This window comes from Lepidothrix coronata, unplaced genomic scaffold, assembly GCF_001604755.1.
Source record: "Lepidothrix coronata isolate B3197 unplaced genomic scaffold, Lepidothrix_coronata-1.0 Scaffold51, whole genome shotgun sequence".
Taxonomy (NCBI): domain Eukaryota; kingdom Metazoa; phylum Chordata; class Aves; order Passeriformes; family Pipridae; genus Lepidothrix; species Lepidothrix coronata.
In genome coordinates, this window is record NW_016690231.1 from 4,756,607 (window position 1) to 4,775,744 (window position 19,138).

General features: G+C 39.7%; 1 protein-coding gene across 1 annotated transcript in view; it reads right to left on the bottom strand.

The window, feature by feature from the left end:
• AACS (acetoacetyl-CoA synthetase) overlaps nucleotides 1–19,138 on the bottom strand; it is a 39,134-nt gene that overhangs the window by 15,224 nt on the left and 4,772 nt on the right. Inside the window, exons 3-8 of the mRNA XM_017815590.1 lie at nucleotides 16,664–16,784; nucleotides 13,564–13,677; nucleotides 6,833–6,930; nucleotides 2,991–3,105; nucleotides 2,399–2,480; nucleotides 1,571–1,718 (exon numbers count right to left, since the gene is read on the bottom strand). Coding sequence (XP_017671079.1) covers nucleotides 1,571–1,718; nucleotides 2,399–2,480; nucleotides 2,991–3,105; nucleotides 6,833–6,930; nucleotides 13,564–13,677; nucleotides 16,664–16,784 — 678 coding nt within the window. The remainder of the gene's footprint in view (nucleotides 1–1,570; nucleotides 1,719–2,398; nucleotides 2,481–2,990; nucleotides 3,106–6,832; nucleotides 6,931–13,563; nucleotides 13,678–16,663; nucleotides 16,785–19,138) is intronic.

Here is a 19,138-nt window from a genome sequence, read left to right on the forward strand (position 1 = left end):
TGTAGAAGGCATCTAAGAATTTATTTGCATGGACTTTTTGCAGGCCCTATTCACACTGACACATACAAAACATGCAACTCCTGCGGCCTCTGATGAAACAACTTGCTTTTAGGCAATTTCTAGAACTTAAGGGGAAAAAAGTCACCCTGCAACACAGAACTAGAGCTGCTCAATAGGAACAGAATCATTACAAACCTATTCATCCATCCATTACCTCCTCTCCTCCCCAGCAAGGATGAGTAATCTGTACCTAAACTCTAAGGTAGCTCTGTACAAACTGAAAAGATGGAGACCAGAGCAATGATTCAGCTAAGCAGCAACACAGGTAACATGGGAAAAGAAAGAACTTTGTTGCAGAGTCCTGCTGTCTGATCTACATCTATGTTTTCATCTCTACTGTTTATCACCCATCACTGAACAAAACACCCATCCTGTTTTTACTAATCCACCCCTGCAAGTACTTAACCAGTCTAAAGCCAGCACAGCTTCAAAACAGCTGTCAAACCACAAAATATACCTTCTTCACAAACACTGGATGTGTCCCAGTGGGACCATTTTGTGTATCACATGCTGCCTGGTATGAACTCCTATTGATAATATATAAAGCAGAGTGTTTACGGGCAGCAGGGGATTTGTCTGTGGGCAAATCCTCCAGTCCTTGCCATCAAAGAGAGGCAAGAACATACACACTATGGGCACAGTATCAAAGGATCCTGCCCTCAGGCCACCCAGCCTTGCAGGATGCTCATCCTGACTTTCAGAGCAAACAGCAGAAATGATGGACTCTGGCTAGAAGTTGTGCAGTTCCATTTACACATGTTGGTACAATTGCACTGTTCAACACATCCTGCCTGCCTTGAGGGGGAAAAAGCCCTGCCTTTTAAGGATTACACTAATGGAAGAGTTAAAGTTTCAACACTATGACTGCTGGAGTCACTTCCTCTACTTTAAGAGCTTGAGAACATCAGTAGTAAGCAGAAATAACAAGAGCACAGGCCATTTTGGCACTAATATCATATACACCTTTAGCCATAACAAGACATGGCCTAAAGCAAAGTTTCCATACAAAGCAAAACCTACACTCAAGGGGATGGTAACCTTCTGGCTTCCTTCCTTAAAAAAAAAGGATTGATGGGAATAACATACTCTGAACTAATAAACACAGAATACAGTTTAAAGCAAAAAATAATCTAGATTATAAAAACTGCAAGCTCCCTATGGGCCTTAGCTTGGCAGAGTCCAAAAATCAGTTCCAAACACCCAATTCAAGGTTTTTGGCCTTTCCTCTACAAGTATCAGTTAGGCCAGTTCTAGTGATGTTTTTGTGACTGATACTTGCTGCCAGAAATCTGAAAGGTCTCCACACTGATCTCTAAACCAATATATTTTATAGCAATCCATATTTGCTTTCAAACAGCCACTTATAAGTAAAAAGGTTCACTGCAAGTTACTGAAACACTGTCAGCAATCAATTCTTCCTTAAAGTACACCATGGTATGATGCTGTTAAAGGGAAGATGTAATCCAGGGAGTTAAGTACAGGCAGTGCAGCTCCAGGAGGGAAGACATACCCCTGCTGAATGCACCATGCATTTCGGTGCCCCTGTTGTGCCCGATGAATACATGATGAAGAGAGGATGACTGAAAGGCAGCTGCTCAAACTCCAGCTGGGGAGCCTGGTCTCCTTTCCCAGTAGCCAGGAAGTCTTCTAAAAAGACACTGCACAAGAGGGGGGGAAAAAAAGGAACATTGCAGAAACTTCTGAAAGCATTACCCCAGCCCATACATAAGATTACCTCTGTATTCAACAGCTCATTTACAATAAGCCATATACCCAAACTATGTATATAATCTCTATTTCTAGTCTACTCTTTGAATTGCTAATTATTTTGCTTCCTTTTCTGTTTGAAAATAAACCATTAGTATAATCTTTAGACTGAACACCACAAAAATCAAACCTATAAACCTGCCCCTGTGACCAGCTACCAGTCTTAACAGTTCAAAGCAGACAGAAACAAACTGAGTCTAACCCTGGGACTCAATAATTTCCCAAAAGTGTTTAAACATACATAATGCAAATCAGTAAGTAAGCAAAAGAAACTCTAAAAATGTCATTTAGATTATTAATTATTCAGCTCAGGAAGCTTTGTTCTCCCTGCTATGTCCTACTGAATTGTGCCTTCATTTGAGAGCCAGTAATACCAACGATGGTTTTGTAGGAGCAAAACATCTGCAGCAACCTACACTACACTTCTGTTTCCAGTATGAAGATGGACCACATTAAATCTGACTAAATCCCATTTTTTCCAAGGTCAAGAGGTCAGTCAGGCAGTTTCCATAGCTATCAATATCCATCTCATGCCTAGTTTGGACACTCACAGCTCACAAGCTCCCATTACCTGTTTGGAATCTTGGAAATATCTATGGTTTCTCTTGATGAGACGTATGGAATCACTACCACTTTTTTTAGATCTGGAAGCCCTGAAAGAAAGAAGAAAACAATTATTTACTACACTCAGTTACATACCCAGAGGTCTTTTCTGCCTGATTGAATCATACAGTGTAATGCACGAAGTAACAGAAATAATTCTGATGCACTGAAACCCCAAAAGATTAAACTGTTACCCAAGATATAATTTCCTCAATATTGCCAGCCTTTTATGTGTAAATCTGCAAGCTCTAGTGCTTTAATACCTCTTTCATTTGTCTTCAGCAGCACTTTGCTTGAGCTTAAAAACACTATCATCAGCTCCTGTTCCTCTGTTTCTACTGCTGACTAATATCTGGTGATCTATTTAAGTTCAACGAGCAGAAAATTGTTAAAATTACAGAAAGGACCACTCAGTTTTTACTCAAATCTGTTTTGAAAAATCTAAGTGACCACAGTGATATGGTAAAGAAGGAAGGACAGCAACAAGCAGTGTCAGTGCAGGTTTTGAGTGCTCAGAGAACTACAGTATAACTAAGACTAGGTAAGATGCAGTGAAATACCTTTTACCACCCTCAGCAGCTTTTCCAAGTGGTTGTGCTCTTTGCCATTGTATATTACAGCTTCGACAGAGAATATAAGTTTAGGCTGAATTTGGGAAAATCTATCCAGCACACCCTAGGGACAAAGAGAAAAATAAGTTGAAAAAAACCCCGAAATTAATTGCTAGGAAATCTCAGTGGATGCTAAATGCAAATTTCAATTCAAGCAAGGAGTAAGGACAGGAATTAACAGGAGAGTTGTTAAAAGACTGCCTGCTTTCATTCATACAAGATCTCCAAAGTACAACAGGTTTGTAACAATCTATTTCATGACCCCCAAATACATCAACCAGTAATACAGATAAAATCCCCACAGACCACAGAACACTCTTCACTGAAGGGTCAAGCTCACAAAGCTGTCTAAGCAGCTAAAAAAGTCACCTTGAGAGTCAGCTGTAAACTCATCTAAAGAGGACAACGATGTGAGCAGGAGTTGGGCCCCTCATTTCCACCAAGGCCCACAGGACTCCTGGCTGCACCTGCAGGCAGGTGCTCTACGTGCCCTTGGGGTGCCTTTGACAGGGCACCAGTGTTGGGGGTCTGAATGGGGGGAAACAACAGCCCAGTCTTGTGGGAGATGCATTCATCATAGAGTGAGGTGGCACTTCACCTGAACTGGCAGCTTTGTTTTGCTACAATTAACAGAGGAAACTATACCACTCTTTTTTATCAAAATAATCTGCATATTGAACAAACACCTATGCTACCAGCAAAAACTACCACAGCTCCTTTAGAATTTCTGGGGCAGGGCACATTCAAATGCTAATTTTTCAGGTGTCTCCTCCAGCTTACACTCTTTTCAGGAATTTATCACAGCTGTCATCCTATTTGAGATTAAAACCTTTCTGACACTTTTCCCATGTACACTGCATGTACACAGCCTACCAGAAATAAATCGTTTTGTATTCAACACCAAGAAGCAAATCCTTTATTAAAAGCACTCAGCACACAGTGATGTTCAAACCTCTCTAGCTACATTACTTGAAGCATTAAGAACTATAAGATTACTCAATATTGCAAAATTGTCAGCTAACTATTCAAGAACAATCTCCTAAATCATGCTGCAAGAGTCAGACTTGAGTTATGTGCTTACTCCTCCCAGCATTCTTTATTCTTCTGTTTTCTATTTTATCTTCTACTTCGCAGCCAAAACGAGAAACAAATTACCAAACTAGAAGATGAATGCAAAAACATCACAATCAAGTAATCTCTCTTAAACTTCTTTTCAAGCTGGACTTCTCAGGGTTGAAAGAAAGCCTCCTGAAAAGGCACAGCAGTCCTGTCCTAACAGCTTCCCATGGACTTTCTTTCTCTTCAGGAAAGCTCACTGAACACCACAGGTAAGGTAGAGGGATATGGCTAAATATAAATATTTAACTGTCCCTGCTGAGTATATCACTTAACAGCTTTCTCTCATATCAAAGATGCATTTCATTTTCCTTGTTCACATCGTAAGAAAACACAGTGACAATGCACTGACACTCAAATACATCAATTGGTTTAAAATAAAAATCACCAGAATCTGCTTCAGTGACAGAAGTTGTTTTCAAGAGGCCCCTAACTAACAAACTCAGAAATGTAGATTTAATTAATACATTACAGTTACTTTCCTGCTTTCTTAGGTATTTTATCATACCTACTTCTTTGTACCTTTTTCCAAGAACAGACAAAGCAGCCACACACATGTGCTGGGTGTATTTATGTATCTGTGTGTACTCATGCTGAGCACAGAGCCCATATACCCCATTTCCACACTGCCTGGTGTTTAAAAGTGAAGACCAATGAGAACTAAGGGTACTCTAACAGAAGAATCAGATCTGAAGAGGAGTGAATCAGAAACAGAGATGACTCCAATACTCAGGGTCTTACCAAATCTGCTAACACACTCCATTGGATTCATTAGCACTGGCAGGATCAAATCCCACAGGGCAGCCTGGCATGATACAAAGGCAATACAAACAGATGGAACATGTAATTGCTACACTGGAACTTTAATCCAACCAGATGGCTCAGCAAGGAATCACTTTCACAAAAAGCTCAGGTACAGCAGATATGGCTTGTTCAATTCCATGAGCCTCAAATCCAGTACTAGAAATTCCGCAGGATCCCACAAATGGAGCTGCACTGACAGTGCCAGGGCTCACCAAAGGTTTCTCACCTAGTTCTAAGTGCAGAGCTCCTTTATAAACTCTTATATCCAACAATTTCTCACACACAGGCCTCAGAGCACCACTTTCCTATTAATATATGGAAATGGATTACCAGAGACTAGAGAAATGAAGCAAGAGCTGCCAAGAGTGGCATTCTGTGTGGGAGGGAGCTCACTGGTTCTCTGACAGCAGACTTCCTGAATGCTTGAAACCTTTGGATGTATGGCATTCAGAGACTGCAGTGTGTAGGCAGCTCTGAAAAGTGACATTTCTAAGCTTCAAACATATATACACAATTGGACTTGAAATGTTGAAAATGCTACACTATTTCCCAAAACACAACCAAAAAAAAAAAAATCTTCATTTACATTAACAGGATTAATGCAACTGCACAGAAGGAAGAATATGTTTTCCTCAGGGTGGAAGCCAATATGTCTGAGGATCTCTGCTGATCTCCCTCAAGATTTTAGGGTTTGAATTCATGCCAACACATGCTGCCAAAGGAGAATAAATGATATTGATGGCACTGCTGCTCCAAGGCTAAGTTTCATTAAAAAACTATCACAAAAACTTAAAGCTGGGCACTGAAAATAACAGCAAATCAACATGGACAGAAAACATACCAGGCCTCTGTAATGCAAGCAAAATGAACAATCTCCCCCCAGATGAGAGATCAAATCACATTGCAGAGAAGATATTCCATACTGTCATTTTCTGAGCAAGCAGAAAATATTTGTAGAACAGATTGATCGTTACATGCTGTAATGATTTTTTAACAGTTTTTTTTCCAAAACATGGAATGCTGCCGCCCTCTAGTGCTAATCCAGGGAGCACATTTCATACATTTAACCAGACACTGGGGTTAAACACTGAAATTGAGGGTACTACCTAAAAGCCTTGGTGTTCTGTGCCCTGCAATGCACCAACAGCACATTCTCCAAATGCTGTCATGTCAACTTTTAGATAGAAGAAAGGTTCAACACTCTACTGTGGAAGTAATTTGTATCTGTTGATGGGTGGTAAAGACTTCCCAATGCAAGCAGAATATATTCCCAAAGCTTCCAGGGCATATCTATTTGGATGTCATGATAATGCTGTGTGTGAAATACAGCAAAAAATTATTTCTTCACTTAAGTAAACAAAGTTAGTGATATTAACCTGAAATTCTCCACTTTGTTGGCAAACAAAGCCTTCTGGAAGAGACCAACCGGGATGGTGCTGAGTTTACCCACATAAGAGGAAAAGGATGGGACTGCTTAGGCAAAGAACCTGGAACGTGGCTAAGCAGCCTGGGATGAAGGACCAAACTTCAGACAACTCAGTTGAACAGCTGCTTATTAGCATATTAAATATAATAAAAACTCACCAAGACTATGGAGTCCATCTGAAAATATTCCAACGTGAGTTGGAATTCAAAGTTATTCAAAGTTATTCAAAGTTATTCAAATCACTAAGCTGAAAATCATTACTGACAACTGAAAGGACATGTTTGAGTTTGTGGTAGCCAGAAAAAAAATCCGGAGTACTTGGCTGTGCCAGGAGGTGGCAGCAAGACTGAAGTGAACAGAATCGATCTGCCACTTGTATTTATCACCTTCACAGTTGTCTGAAACAGAGCAAGAGCTTTTCTGCACATGCAATGAGGCCACTCACGTTAATGCCAAAGTCTGGTGATGTGGAGCTCCAGATTGCACCGATGCTCGCAGCAGCCAGCATTGCTTCCACAGCATGGATGCTGTTTGGTAAGTAACCTAGGGCAGGGATGGGATGGTTAGAGATGGAACACAAAAACATCAAATCTTATAGTAAATACAATATATACAGTAGACAGATATTAAAAATTCAAAATCCTACACTGAAGCATGATTTAAAGTCCCCCACACAACCATAATGTCCTACTTTGAAGTCAAATCAGTTACACAAGGTACTAGAAATAAACCCATTTATAAAAATATTTGTGTCAGGTTTTCTATCTAGAAGGTTATCCCCAATTTATAAGTGTTTCTGCTTAATTAATGAGCCTTTCAGGATAAGAGAGCAGCACACTGAAAAGAATAGCTGGGAGAGAAAGTTTGTGGATTGATTAGGGTACATAAGGATACAGCATATGCAAGGGAATAGAACAGGTCTGCAAGAACAGCCATTGGAGAAGAAAGGAGTATCTGGAAGGAAAGGTTCTAAATAGTTCTACAGCAGAGATTCAGCTTTACAAAGCTAAATTTTGTCTGGTAGATACTGCCAGAATCATAAACACAAAACAAGCAAAACCAGTGTCTCAGCTGATAAGGGAATAATAGTGGGACAAGCCCTGGAACATTCCTACATTATTGTGGCTCTTCAGGTTTCTCTCATTAGCTTGCAGCAAGATTTCAAGTTTTAAATTCAATTTATTAAGACATACAGAATAAATTAATGTCAAAAGAGTTAAGAGTTTTGGTAAGCTCAACTTGAACAACTCTCCAGAAGGTGCTGGGTGGCTGAGACTGACTCTGCACTGATCAGAATCCAACCCAAAGGAAAACATGCAACTGGAATTCACAAACTACACTGAGGTAGATCAAAGATCTGCAGTTTCAGATCACCCTTCCTAAGCAACCAAAAAAAGGCACAGAATGGACCTAATTGCAGTACTCCAACACCTAACTAGAATTCAGCATTTGAAAGCAAACTTAAATGGCAGTAAGTGGCAATAAAAATGCTTTCCACCTGCTTAACATCTGTAGTGAACACTGACAGATCTTGGACTGCACATTTACCAGCACAAGGCACCTCTCAAAGAAAGATACTTATGTAGTTCCTGTCCTGAAAAGTACATCCAATCAAGATCTTAACAGCAATTTCTGTTACATCAACTTTATCAAGCAAGAGGATGCTGAGCTTGATTTTTGCCAGTTTGTCCACAACACTTGAAAAAAACAAAAAAAAAATCCATCCTTTTCCAACTTTGTAAAAAGTAAACTTCAAGTCAAAAAAATCAGTGAAATCACCTTCTTAAACCAGCATGGCCACTTCAGTTACTCTAAGCAGCTTTGATTTTGGGAGTAGGAACTTTGAAAACAGCATTATGACTTAAGCACAACAATTTCTGGAAAACACACAACTGTGAATAAAAGCCTCCTACCATGCTAAGATATAAATTACTCCCTAGAATTGCCTATAGCTTGTGGTGTTTTCTTCAGTTTAGTTCTTAAGCACAAAGTGCAGCAAAATCTCATGCCCATAAAGGCATTATTTATTTTGTTATTTTTCCCTTGGGGTCAAGGTTTATGAACAGGGTACAGTATCCCAAAATCTTAGAGACTTTTTTCTTTTAAGACAAACCTTCCTCCCTAAGTGATAATTTGAAATATATGAACCTGAACAGATTAAAATGTCATTAAACAGATTAAAGAATGCAAAAGCAGTTCTTTAATTGATGCCAAATATTACCACTGAGCATTTCTTGGATGGGATGATCAGGGGGCCAGAGTGCAACGAAAACTAAAAGATCTCTTTCCCTGCTTTGGAGCAGTTGGTACCTTGCCATAGCTCACAAGCTTCAGTTCTATTATAAGCAATCCTCCTTTTCACCACTCCCACACAAAAGCCCTCAAGGCAAGAATACAAGTCTTTGCTGATTATTGTGAGCCGGACAATTAAATCATTAGTTTCATTTGTCAGTTGCCTTTGAGGTGGTGGTTGAGTTTTGGAGGATACCAGCCAAAACTGCCCAAAGGTATGAAACATGTACAGCAACTCACTCTGCATTTCTGTATCTACCCAATCTCTGCAGGCAGCCAGGCTGCCTGATCACCGAGATTTCACATCTGTCCCAACACCAGGTATTATGAATAAAGATGTTTCTATTCTGACCAGAGATCCTCCAAACACAGCAATGTAAGAGCTCCTGTTACTTTTCTCTCAGCAGCTCCCAACCCTCAATGACACAAACTACTTCTCCAGCCAGTCTTTCAGATTAAAACAGGATTCTGAGAAATAAGAAAGACTATTATAAAAATTGATTTCTCCCTCTCTCGCATCTGAGTTTGGCAGACAAACCACAGCAACTGCCATGTGTAAAGCTCCCTGCATTTGACTGCACCCCTTGAGATACCAACTTACTCCTCAAAGCACTCAGTGGGCTGACAGGTCCCAAGGGTCTAAAATGGGAGAAATAGCAATGTTGCTGACAAAGAGGATGAAAAAGGCAACTTCTTTAGCTGGATTTTAACATCAGGCAGGAGTCACGGAGCAGTGAGCTATGTATAGAAGCTCTGTACTACAGAAGAATAATGGTACTGCTAGTTTAGATATTCAACATATGTTTGTTCAGGTATTTAACTAGAGCCTCCATGTTCCTTGATACAATATTTCAGCTAAGAAAACCAGAATTTATCACATGGGTAAAGGCTGCAAAAGGTATTTATCTCTGTAGCTTAAATTACCCCTCACAGAAGGTGAAAAGTAACTTCTGTTACTAGAAAGAGAAGGATCTTCATACTTTGGGTGAACTAAAAAGCAATTGAATAGAGGGCTCAAAACACACGAGTTGGGAACTCATCAACTAGGAATATCAGAGTATGACATACCAAGGGCCCTAGTAGCACTCCTCCTGACTTAAAAGGATGTATGCAATCTCCATAAGGACAAAGAAGTGAAAACTTTACCTGACATAAAACCTTTAGGCAGGACAAGTGGTAACTTAAAAACAGTCTGGATTTTTTTTAAGAGGCACTAACAGCCTGATCTGCTCAAGACAGCATTTTCTATCAGTTGCTATTTGCTTTATCTAGCACACACTGAGATTACATTTACATGTGTTCACTTACACTGCAGTACTTCACCAACAGAACAGGTTAAAACTGAAGTTTAAAATTTTATATGATCATGCTGAAAACTATGTCACAGGTCTTATTTCTCAGAGTGCTGAGAACACATGCCATGCAAGTATCTAATGCCTTAATAAGGTAGAAGAAATATATATACAGAAGCACAGGTATCCAAACATTTGCAGTCACCTGCATGAAAGAGAAATTGAACTGAAACCCTGCATCAGAGACTTTGACTGAGCATTGAAATAACGCATCAGGAAGAAGGAAATAGAGAGCTACAACTAAAACATCTTCTCAGTGTCTTGTACTACTGAACTACACCAGCTCTCAAACAGAAGAGAATTCAAAGACCAGACTTCCAGTTTCCCTTTTCAATGTTAACATAGCATTTCATACTCCTGTAGGACTTTAAAGTTGGACATCCTACCTAACATTACTGTGGCCTGAGACTATTAGTAACATGCTAATCTCCTTACAAAGCTAGCTTTAAAACCCACGTAAGCAACTAGGGCTAATACAGTTACTATAGATAAAATACCAGCTCTAAACAATATTATTCATTCATGTGTTGTTGAGGATATTTTTGTGTGAACACATGGGGAAGATTAGATTGTTTTTAACTGCTGACTTGTAACAGAGCAAAGCTGGCTACAGGGATATAATAGAAGCAACATATCCAGAGATGAGAAACACACTCCCAGGTTTATTTTATTCCTATCTCAGTCATTGTTACTCGCCAAACAGATGGCCAGGGGGAGACCAGGAGTACCTCACATGTGGATCTGTGCAGCTTGCACCTATGTCTCTTCCAACTGCTCAGTCATCGCTGACAGTACTGCAAGACATCTTTAGAGGAAGAAATACTTCACCACACACCTGCTTCAATTATGTTTACTATTAAGTGCCATCTCCTTAGTGATGGAAAGGGAGGACTAGGATGAAATCAAGCTGAAAGAGTGCTGACACCACTGCCTGTCCACCCACATTCACCCAACTCCAACTTTAACATACTATTACTGTCATGATGCAACCACAACTTGTACTGAACAAACTAGGGGATATGTTAAGTGTAATGAAAAGTTAAAGTAGTCTTGTCTTAGAGGCAGTAGAGCATGGGGATGGAGTCCACAGGAAAACAACATTAAAAAGCTCTCATATGTGATTCTAACAGCTCAAGATGTTAAGAGAAAGTGTTAAAGGGCATCAGAACCTGACAGGCTTGCTAAGTGTTAGGCAGCTGGAATAAAATTAATAGAATATCTCCCTTCTATTTAAAAGCTGATTTTTCAGAAGCAGTAGAAGCATGCCCTGTGTTACTGCTATAAGCCAAATGAAGAATCACCCTTCCCACTGCCATCTGCTATAAATTTCAGAACAAATTAAGTCCCAGTGGATTTTGGCAAGCTTCAGAGGGCCTGACCTTTGATACCACAAAAGGATATTGGACTCAAACTTTCCCACCCAATACTTGAAGCATCTTCCCCAACTCATTGCCTCAGTCTCTGACTGCAATGTTACAGTTCAGCTCTTCCAAGGACTGTCAGTATCCTCTGGCATAGGAGAGAAACACAGGAAAGAAGTTGAAACCCAATGCAACAAAATATATATATCTAAATAATGGGATTACTGTCAAAAATCCCATTGGATTTCTTTCACAGGGAAACTCTCCCTAGATGTGGGCTCCTGCCCAAGGCAAAGCAGGGAGTCAGGAGCACGGGACTAGGGGCACCAGGGGAAGGGAAAGAACGGGAACTGCGCAACAGCTCAACTGATACAGATTCCTCTGACTGAGGATTACAAGGAAAAGAGTCTCCCAGCCAGGGTAAGAGGGCAGAGGGGAAAAATGCAGAATGCAAAAAACTGCCCAGAAGAAAACACACACACGAAGACTCCAAATGTAAAAAGCTCTACCTGAGCCCAAAACCACACTGTGATTTTAAGGAAAAGAGGCTGCCTAGATTCATTAATCTCTTTTGTTACCAAAAGTACAGGGCTTTGTAAGGACTCCAAGCCTACAATGCCAGACTTCTTCCACAAACCAACTGCAGCTGTTCATACAGATATGCTTAAGCTATTGAAATGATCAAGGGGCCCCACTCCACACAGATCCCTGGTCCCTGCAGCAGCCAGGCAGACGTGCTAAACAAGATAGTCATTAACTAAAAGGAATTGTTACTAAAGTCATAATAATAGCATAATTAGCAGCACAGACTACAGCTATGTTTTCAAGAGCATGTTTTCTCCAGCTACAGAGTACATACTCTGTTGCTCCTCAACAAGTGGTCAAATAAGAACATGGTAAGTGTTAAGATGGAAATTAGAGTATCTTGGTCTTCACTCAGACAAGCCTCAACTTCACTGGGTGGTTCATACCCAATTAAGGATTTATCTCTAATTCTGTGTTAAAAACCAAGCCACCAGCTGTGATAATTAAGTGCTCAGTTACCAGTTCCAGAGAATACTTATACCATATGTGTGAAATGAGCTCTGAGTTTATTTTACATTTTCAGGTCATACTTATGGCTTTAAAAACACACCCTTCTGGTTTTCAAGATACAGGTTCAAGCTTGTAACACGCAGAAAACAAACCAACAGTTTCATCACTTGGGGTTTGCATCACATAAGAATTTACACATACTTGGGATAATGGCCAAGTATTGCTCAAAAACATGTGATTCCAGTAGTACGACGGATACACACACCAGAACTTCCAGGTAGGAGTCAAGGAGCTTCAAGGATATTGCAGTTCTGACTGGCACTATGCTGAGAAAACTAAAGAATTACAGAGCACATGAAGTAGAGATGAAGCAGCTCAGCTGGAAGATCAAAACCAGCAATTCAGAAATAAGTGAACTGAGACCAGCCTGAGTAACCCCTTTCCATGCCTGGACTGTACAAGCCATTCACAAGACAAAAAACTGTTTATAGAGAAAAATCTACATCACAGTCTTATGACTGCAGAGGATCTGGTGAGATACTGAAAGGATCACAGGGCTCTAACCACTGATCTTCACACTGGTATGACTTGAAGGCTTACTGCCCACCAGCTGTTCACCACCACCGCTCCGGAGGAGATTCCTCCCAAAAGCCCTGGTGGGAGAAGGCAGTACAAGTCCACTCCTCAAGACCTGCAGTTCACAGAGCACCAGATTACCCAGGGCTGTAGGGTCAGGAATTGCCAGCTGGCACCAGAACAACCAACCTGGGACCATGATTTCCCAGACCACTCCTGTCTAAATATGCCAGACCTTGTGAGTTAAGGCTCAGAGAGATGCAAAGTCTCTCACTTCTGCTTCCACAGAGTGTTTATGAAGCAGACCTTAGTGAAGCTTTGAATGAGGTATTTTCCTTCCCCCTCCAGTGCTAGAGAACCTACAGGCTAATCCAGGTTCCTTCCCTCTAGAAGTATATTTCTTACAAATGTAAATACAGCAGCATAAGGGCCTTTTCTTTAGACAGTTTCTGTGAAATAGTATTTCATATTCAGGTTTCTATAACTCAACTACTCACTTGCATATTTAAAACAATTCCACATCCTGTCCTTTAAAAAAAAAAGACAAAAAAACTACTCACCAACAACTCTGTCTCCTGCTTTTACTCCCATCTTCCTCATGGCTGCAGCATATAAAGCTACAGCTTGTCTCAGTTCTTCAAAAGTAACTTTCAAGATTTCTTCTTTGCCTTCCCCTGAGGAGAGAAAATTAAAGCAACCAGTCAGAAATTAGGTATTGTAACATAAGCAGAGTCTAGTACAAACAACTAGTTCTGGAAGAATACAAAGCAATTTTAAGATAAGAGTTTCCACTAATATTTCTACTTTTTGCTTGTTAAGTTCCTCTTCTGCTTTTCTTTTTAATGGGAATCAAGTATTAATCAGTGGTATTCATTCAAAAGGCACAAGGACATTTCTAAAAACAGATACATCTGCAAAAACCACAAAATATTCACTGGAGAAACATGTGTGCTCAAAGGGCATTCATGGTAGATAGACTGCACTCACCAAGGTTAATGTCTAACACAGAAATAACATCATTTTTCCCTTTTTGCTCAGTTCTCTCATTAGCTCTAGGAAGCAGAATCCAACTGCCAAGTTTAGGTTATATTACAGTAAGTCACTAACTAGAAAATCATGCACATACAGGCCTGACTTTCAATATGTTTTTAAACACCTGCCTTTGCCAACATAGCACAAAGCAAACAAACTAACCTGGACTCAATTCATCTCTGAAAGGATCTGCAGGGTGTTTTCACTTTTGTACTGAATGTCAGATGTTACATAAGCTGTTAATAAATCACTTGCAAAACAAAAAGAACAAATCTAAATGTTATGAAAAGGAATATTTGTCATCCTAAAGGTCCCTTCCTGTACTTCCTCAATGTGACTTCTGCAAACCACTTGGCCTGTCCTGTTTCCAGTATCCAGGACTTCTTAGGGAAATACATATGCCAAGGATGTCACAAGAAAGGTGAGCTGCATACCCTGCTACTTGGTCCTTGCAGAACAGCTGTCATCAGTCTGATTGCCTTAAGCAGGGAACAGTATTTTTTAACCTTTTGCCTTCTTAGAATTTCATACCAATAAATTTGGACTTACAGAGCAAGGGAGCAGGTCATGATGCAAAACAACAGAAGTCCACATAATGTGTAGTTCATAAACTGAGCAGGGACTGCCAACAGAGTCTGTGTTCCCACAGAACAACAGGAAATGGGACTCTGATCTTGCTTCATGATTAAAGCCCCAGGAGAAGGGAATCACAAAAAGGACTCACTGCGGGAACCAGTGACAAGTGAAATTGTTTAGGAAAGTTATAGTTGCATTCCTGTGCTCTAGAACACCCACATTGCTCCCACAGACTCATCCCTAGGGAACACAAACCAGGTTCCCAAACCACCACTCTGACCTAGCAGCATGGGGTTAACAAAAAATACTCTGACTTAAGAGGTCTTAAGAAGATTAAACACAGCAGAAGGTCATGAAAGAAATGCAGGTGGAAGTCTGCTCACCACAGATGAACCAACGTGTTCACTCCAGTACTGATTCAATAATCAACTAGAAAATAATTTTGCTCTTTTTGGTGTCATCACCTGTGATTATGTGAGACAAAGTAGTGAATCTCCAGTACAACCTATGACTTCCTGTAGGTCTTGCTTCTTGTTAGGGACAATGTAACCCCATGTCAAATGCAGTAATTCACTAAACTGATAATAATTCCTTCAGTAATTCAAAGTGACAATATTTAACTCCACTTTTTCTCAAGTTGAACATTTAGCTTTTAACATTAACAAATCAATCACATCAATTCTACATACATTTAGAGTTAGCTTACTAATCAATGTTTGGCTTTCAGGTGCTCCACAAGATGTACTTAACTACATTGATTTTTTTTTCCCTCCATTAAATAATACATAAGAAGCTTTTATAATGATCTCAAACTCCAAAAGCAATGAGTCCATCACTTTGAAGCCACCTTCCTTTTACAAGCCTCATTTCTATCATACTTCACCAAATCAATTCTTGTTACACCAAAACTGGGTCACAGACTTCCCCATTCCCTCTGAACTGGTAGCTGATTTTATATATATATATTTATATATATCTAAGATCAGAAAGGTTTCTTTCAATACATGTAAGCAGTAAAATGCAACTGATAAGTATTTCTTCAGCAGTAAATTTACAGCAGTAAACCTACTTAAATTCTTATGTGATGCATTGTTTTTAAACAGCTATCAGAAGAGCAACATACATGTAAAACTGATTCCCATGTATCTGAAATCATAAACTAAGACTTTCAACACCTACATAATCAAACGTGCTCTGGGAATACAGATAGTTATGGAAAATCCTTGGCAGATGAAATGAAGTTTTCTTAGAATGTGTTCAACTGCATTAAGGTAGTTGAGGTCCTGCTGTGTTTAGCAGCATTCAGTATTTGAGGTATTATTTCACATTTGTCATAAACACTTGCCTTCAGGAAGTATTTTGGCACTGTTGCTGATATTGTCCCTCCCACCCTCTTCCTATGTTTTTTATTTTAGGAATATCAAGGACTACATGGGGTGTAGGTATGAATTAACTCTGCTTTTGACAATACAGAAAGGACAGTTATGTGCACAGGGGACTTGCAATTTCACTTGTCTGGAAAACTAAACTCAGTCTTAAATTTTTTGGTTACACTGAAGATTAAAGTGTAGTAAAATCTGTGCATAGCCATAAGGATGGTAATGTTGAGATACAGAGAAGGGATTTTTATTGTCTGCTGACTTTGGTAACTTTAAAAACCGGATTCTAATCTGTTAGATGAGATTATCTTCTGTGCAGGTGTGTGAGTGCTTCCTTAGGGAGCTGTATTCTGAGCTTCCCCTTTGCTGGACCTAATCCTTATCATAAGACTGACCAAGCAGTGATGCTTCTTAGTAGCTTAACAATGAACAATGGAGTCTTGCAGCTCCTTAGCAGAGGACACGATGCACAACTACTGTGTAGCTGTTAAAAGCATGTTTTGCTGGGATTTTTTGCAGAGTTGTGTCACAGCTTGTGCAGAGTTACTGATCACACTACCCTCTTTTCTCCTCACCCAAACCAGTTTATTTCAAGGTTTCAATCATCAGAGCTGTTTCACAAGGCCTAGTCCTGTGAACTGTAAATAAATATAAGCCAGTGATTTTTTCTTACTTGCTGCATACAGTGCAATCTTGTCATTGTCCTTGTGCTTCAGGAGATTCTCTGCATAGTTCAGACGGCTGCCCTTAAACCATTCCGGGACATCTGCAATACTTTTGGATGTATCAACCACCTGGAAAGAATACATAATACATTCTTGGAAAACTCTAAGATAAGTTTCTTTTTCAGAGAAACCAGTTAATTAATTCCAAGCTCTTTTTAGACTGCATTAGGCAAGAATAATTTCTCCCATCTTAGAGATGACAGACAGACACTGAATCCTGGAATTACTGGCCTGGAAAGATTAATTATTTGTCAACTGTCACAAGCAAATACGTCATTACAACAAAACTTAAAGAAGTTCCTTGCTGACAGTTCTACCTTTGGACCAGCCTTTAATACACAAGCAAAGCAAACCACTGTGACAACATCCAGACCACAAGGCACAGGCAAACAACAGTGACCACTGGGGTTTAGCCTCTGGGAACACCCCAAACAGGGGCTGAGCTGCAGTATATGGAAACTCCCACAAGACTTAGTCCCCAGCCTCCCTCTTAGGAAGGTGTGAGCACCCACCCTTCCCCAGCATGAGTCACAGGGTAGAGACCAACACCAGGAACTCAAACAATGGTAATTCAAAATAATGAACTGTATAGTCAAATGTACCCAATTCTCCGTGCTTTAGAATGAAGAGGGTCCAACAACATAATAAACCAATATTAAGTAACTCCCCATCTAGGACTAGGACATACAAAGAACTGAAAAATGCAATGAAAAGCCATCAAAAATACATTGAGCTGAAATAACTTCCCCATCTTGAACTTATAAAGCCTCAAAGTATTAATATACCCCTTGATAAGTCACAGTTAAGACTGTACCTTTAAAAACAGTAATAAGTATAAAGAGCCCCTAAGCATTAGCCCCAAAGGACTAAACTCCTTCCAAAATGCACCACTGCTCAGCAGCACATGTATTTTGAAATCTTTAAATAGAAACTTTATTTTATAGTTGTGTTTTTGAAAGCTTCAGTTTATACCCTCAGGTTCTCTCGTGGACTGCACATACGCTATAAAAACAGCATTCCTTCAAATCAATTGAAAGGCTCTTCTGAAAGCCAGGCAGAGCTCAAAATACCTCCCATTCCAGAAAACCTAATGGTTTTGTGCTTTGAGATGGGCAGTGTATGTATTGCTGGAGGCAATCCTAAAATTAATTTATAAGCCAAGGTAAAGCTCATGTGCAAGTGCTCTACTGCATTACTTTATTTCAAATGTATTTTCTAAAAGTGGGAACTCATGTAGATTTCTTCGCTCCTAACAAATAAAAATTGAGTTCTAACATTTACACTTTATCAACTCAGGCTGCAGAAATATTTTTTATATTATATATAAATATTATATATATGTATATATATATATGTTATATATATAAATATATATAACATATATTACTGCATCAATTAGAAGCTGCTCTTAGATCTGACTCATTTATGACTTCCTTAGCTTGAAGAAAAGTGAGCAGAATGTTTTCAACATTTTCCAGGACAAGATCCAACATAACTACTTTTTCCTGAAGTGGAAAAAAAAAATCCTTTAAAAAGCATCAAAGAGCTCCACTAGCACAAGGTGCTAAAACCATATAATACTTGATGCTCCAGCATTTTCTCCCCAGGTAACACTTATGACTCCTAGTTAATACCCTGTCTTTGGTAAGGGTACTTTGTGATATGAACAACCTGATCTCTGGCTTGGAGGCCCCTCCACAGAACCAACAAACAGCTGTCAGGTGCTTCTCATAGCAAAAAGAAATATACTCTACATTCCTTATTCAAAATCAGCTACTTGTAACCTGACAAGCCAATGCCAAAGCTGCCATGCCAGTGTAGCTTTGCACACTGCAAGTACCCATGTTCTTTTCACAAGTGACATGGATATCAATTGCTACAGAGCGACAACAGCATGTCTACATCAAATATTTAAACTTAGTAAAGGTTTTAAGTAAAACACTGGCTGCTCATATTATATGTACACAACGTAAAATGTAAACATTTTATTGTTTTTCTTTGAATTACCTGTGCAAGTATAAACTGTTCCACTGGCTGGGAACAAAGGAGTTAGCTCTGGTTCATGAAAAATCTTATTTACCTCAAAGCATAATGCTTACTTCCAATAGACAGCCAGGATCAAGCTGTAAGGTACCTTAAATCAAGCTTCTCAGCTCTTTAGCTACCACAAACCAGCTCAATTACTGTGACCTTCCTTTCCTCCTGACACACAACAGAAATGGACCAACAGCAAGGACTCACAGCAAGTCAGCAAAGCAGGAGTCAAGCCTTGAAGCTGACACTGAGGGAAAGGCAAACAGCAACATCCATAACAAGTGACTCTATCTTCTGCAGTCCTTGTCCACCAGCTGACCCTCCCTCTCCTCTCTCAAGACCTGACATCACAGCAAGACCACTACAACACAGGCCTGCAGCTCACAAGA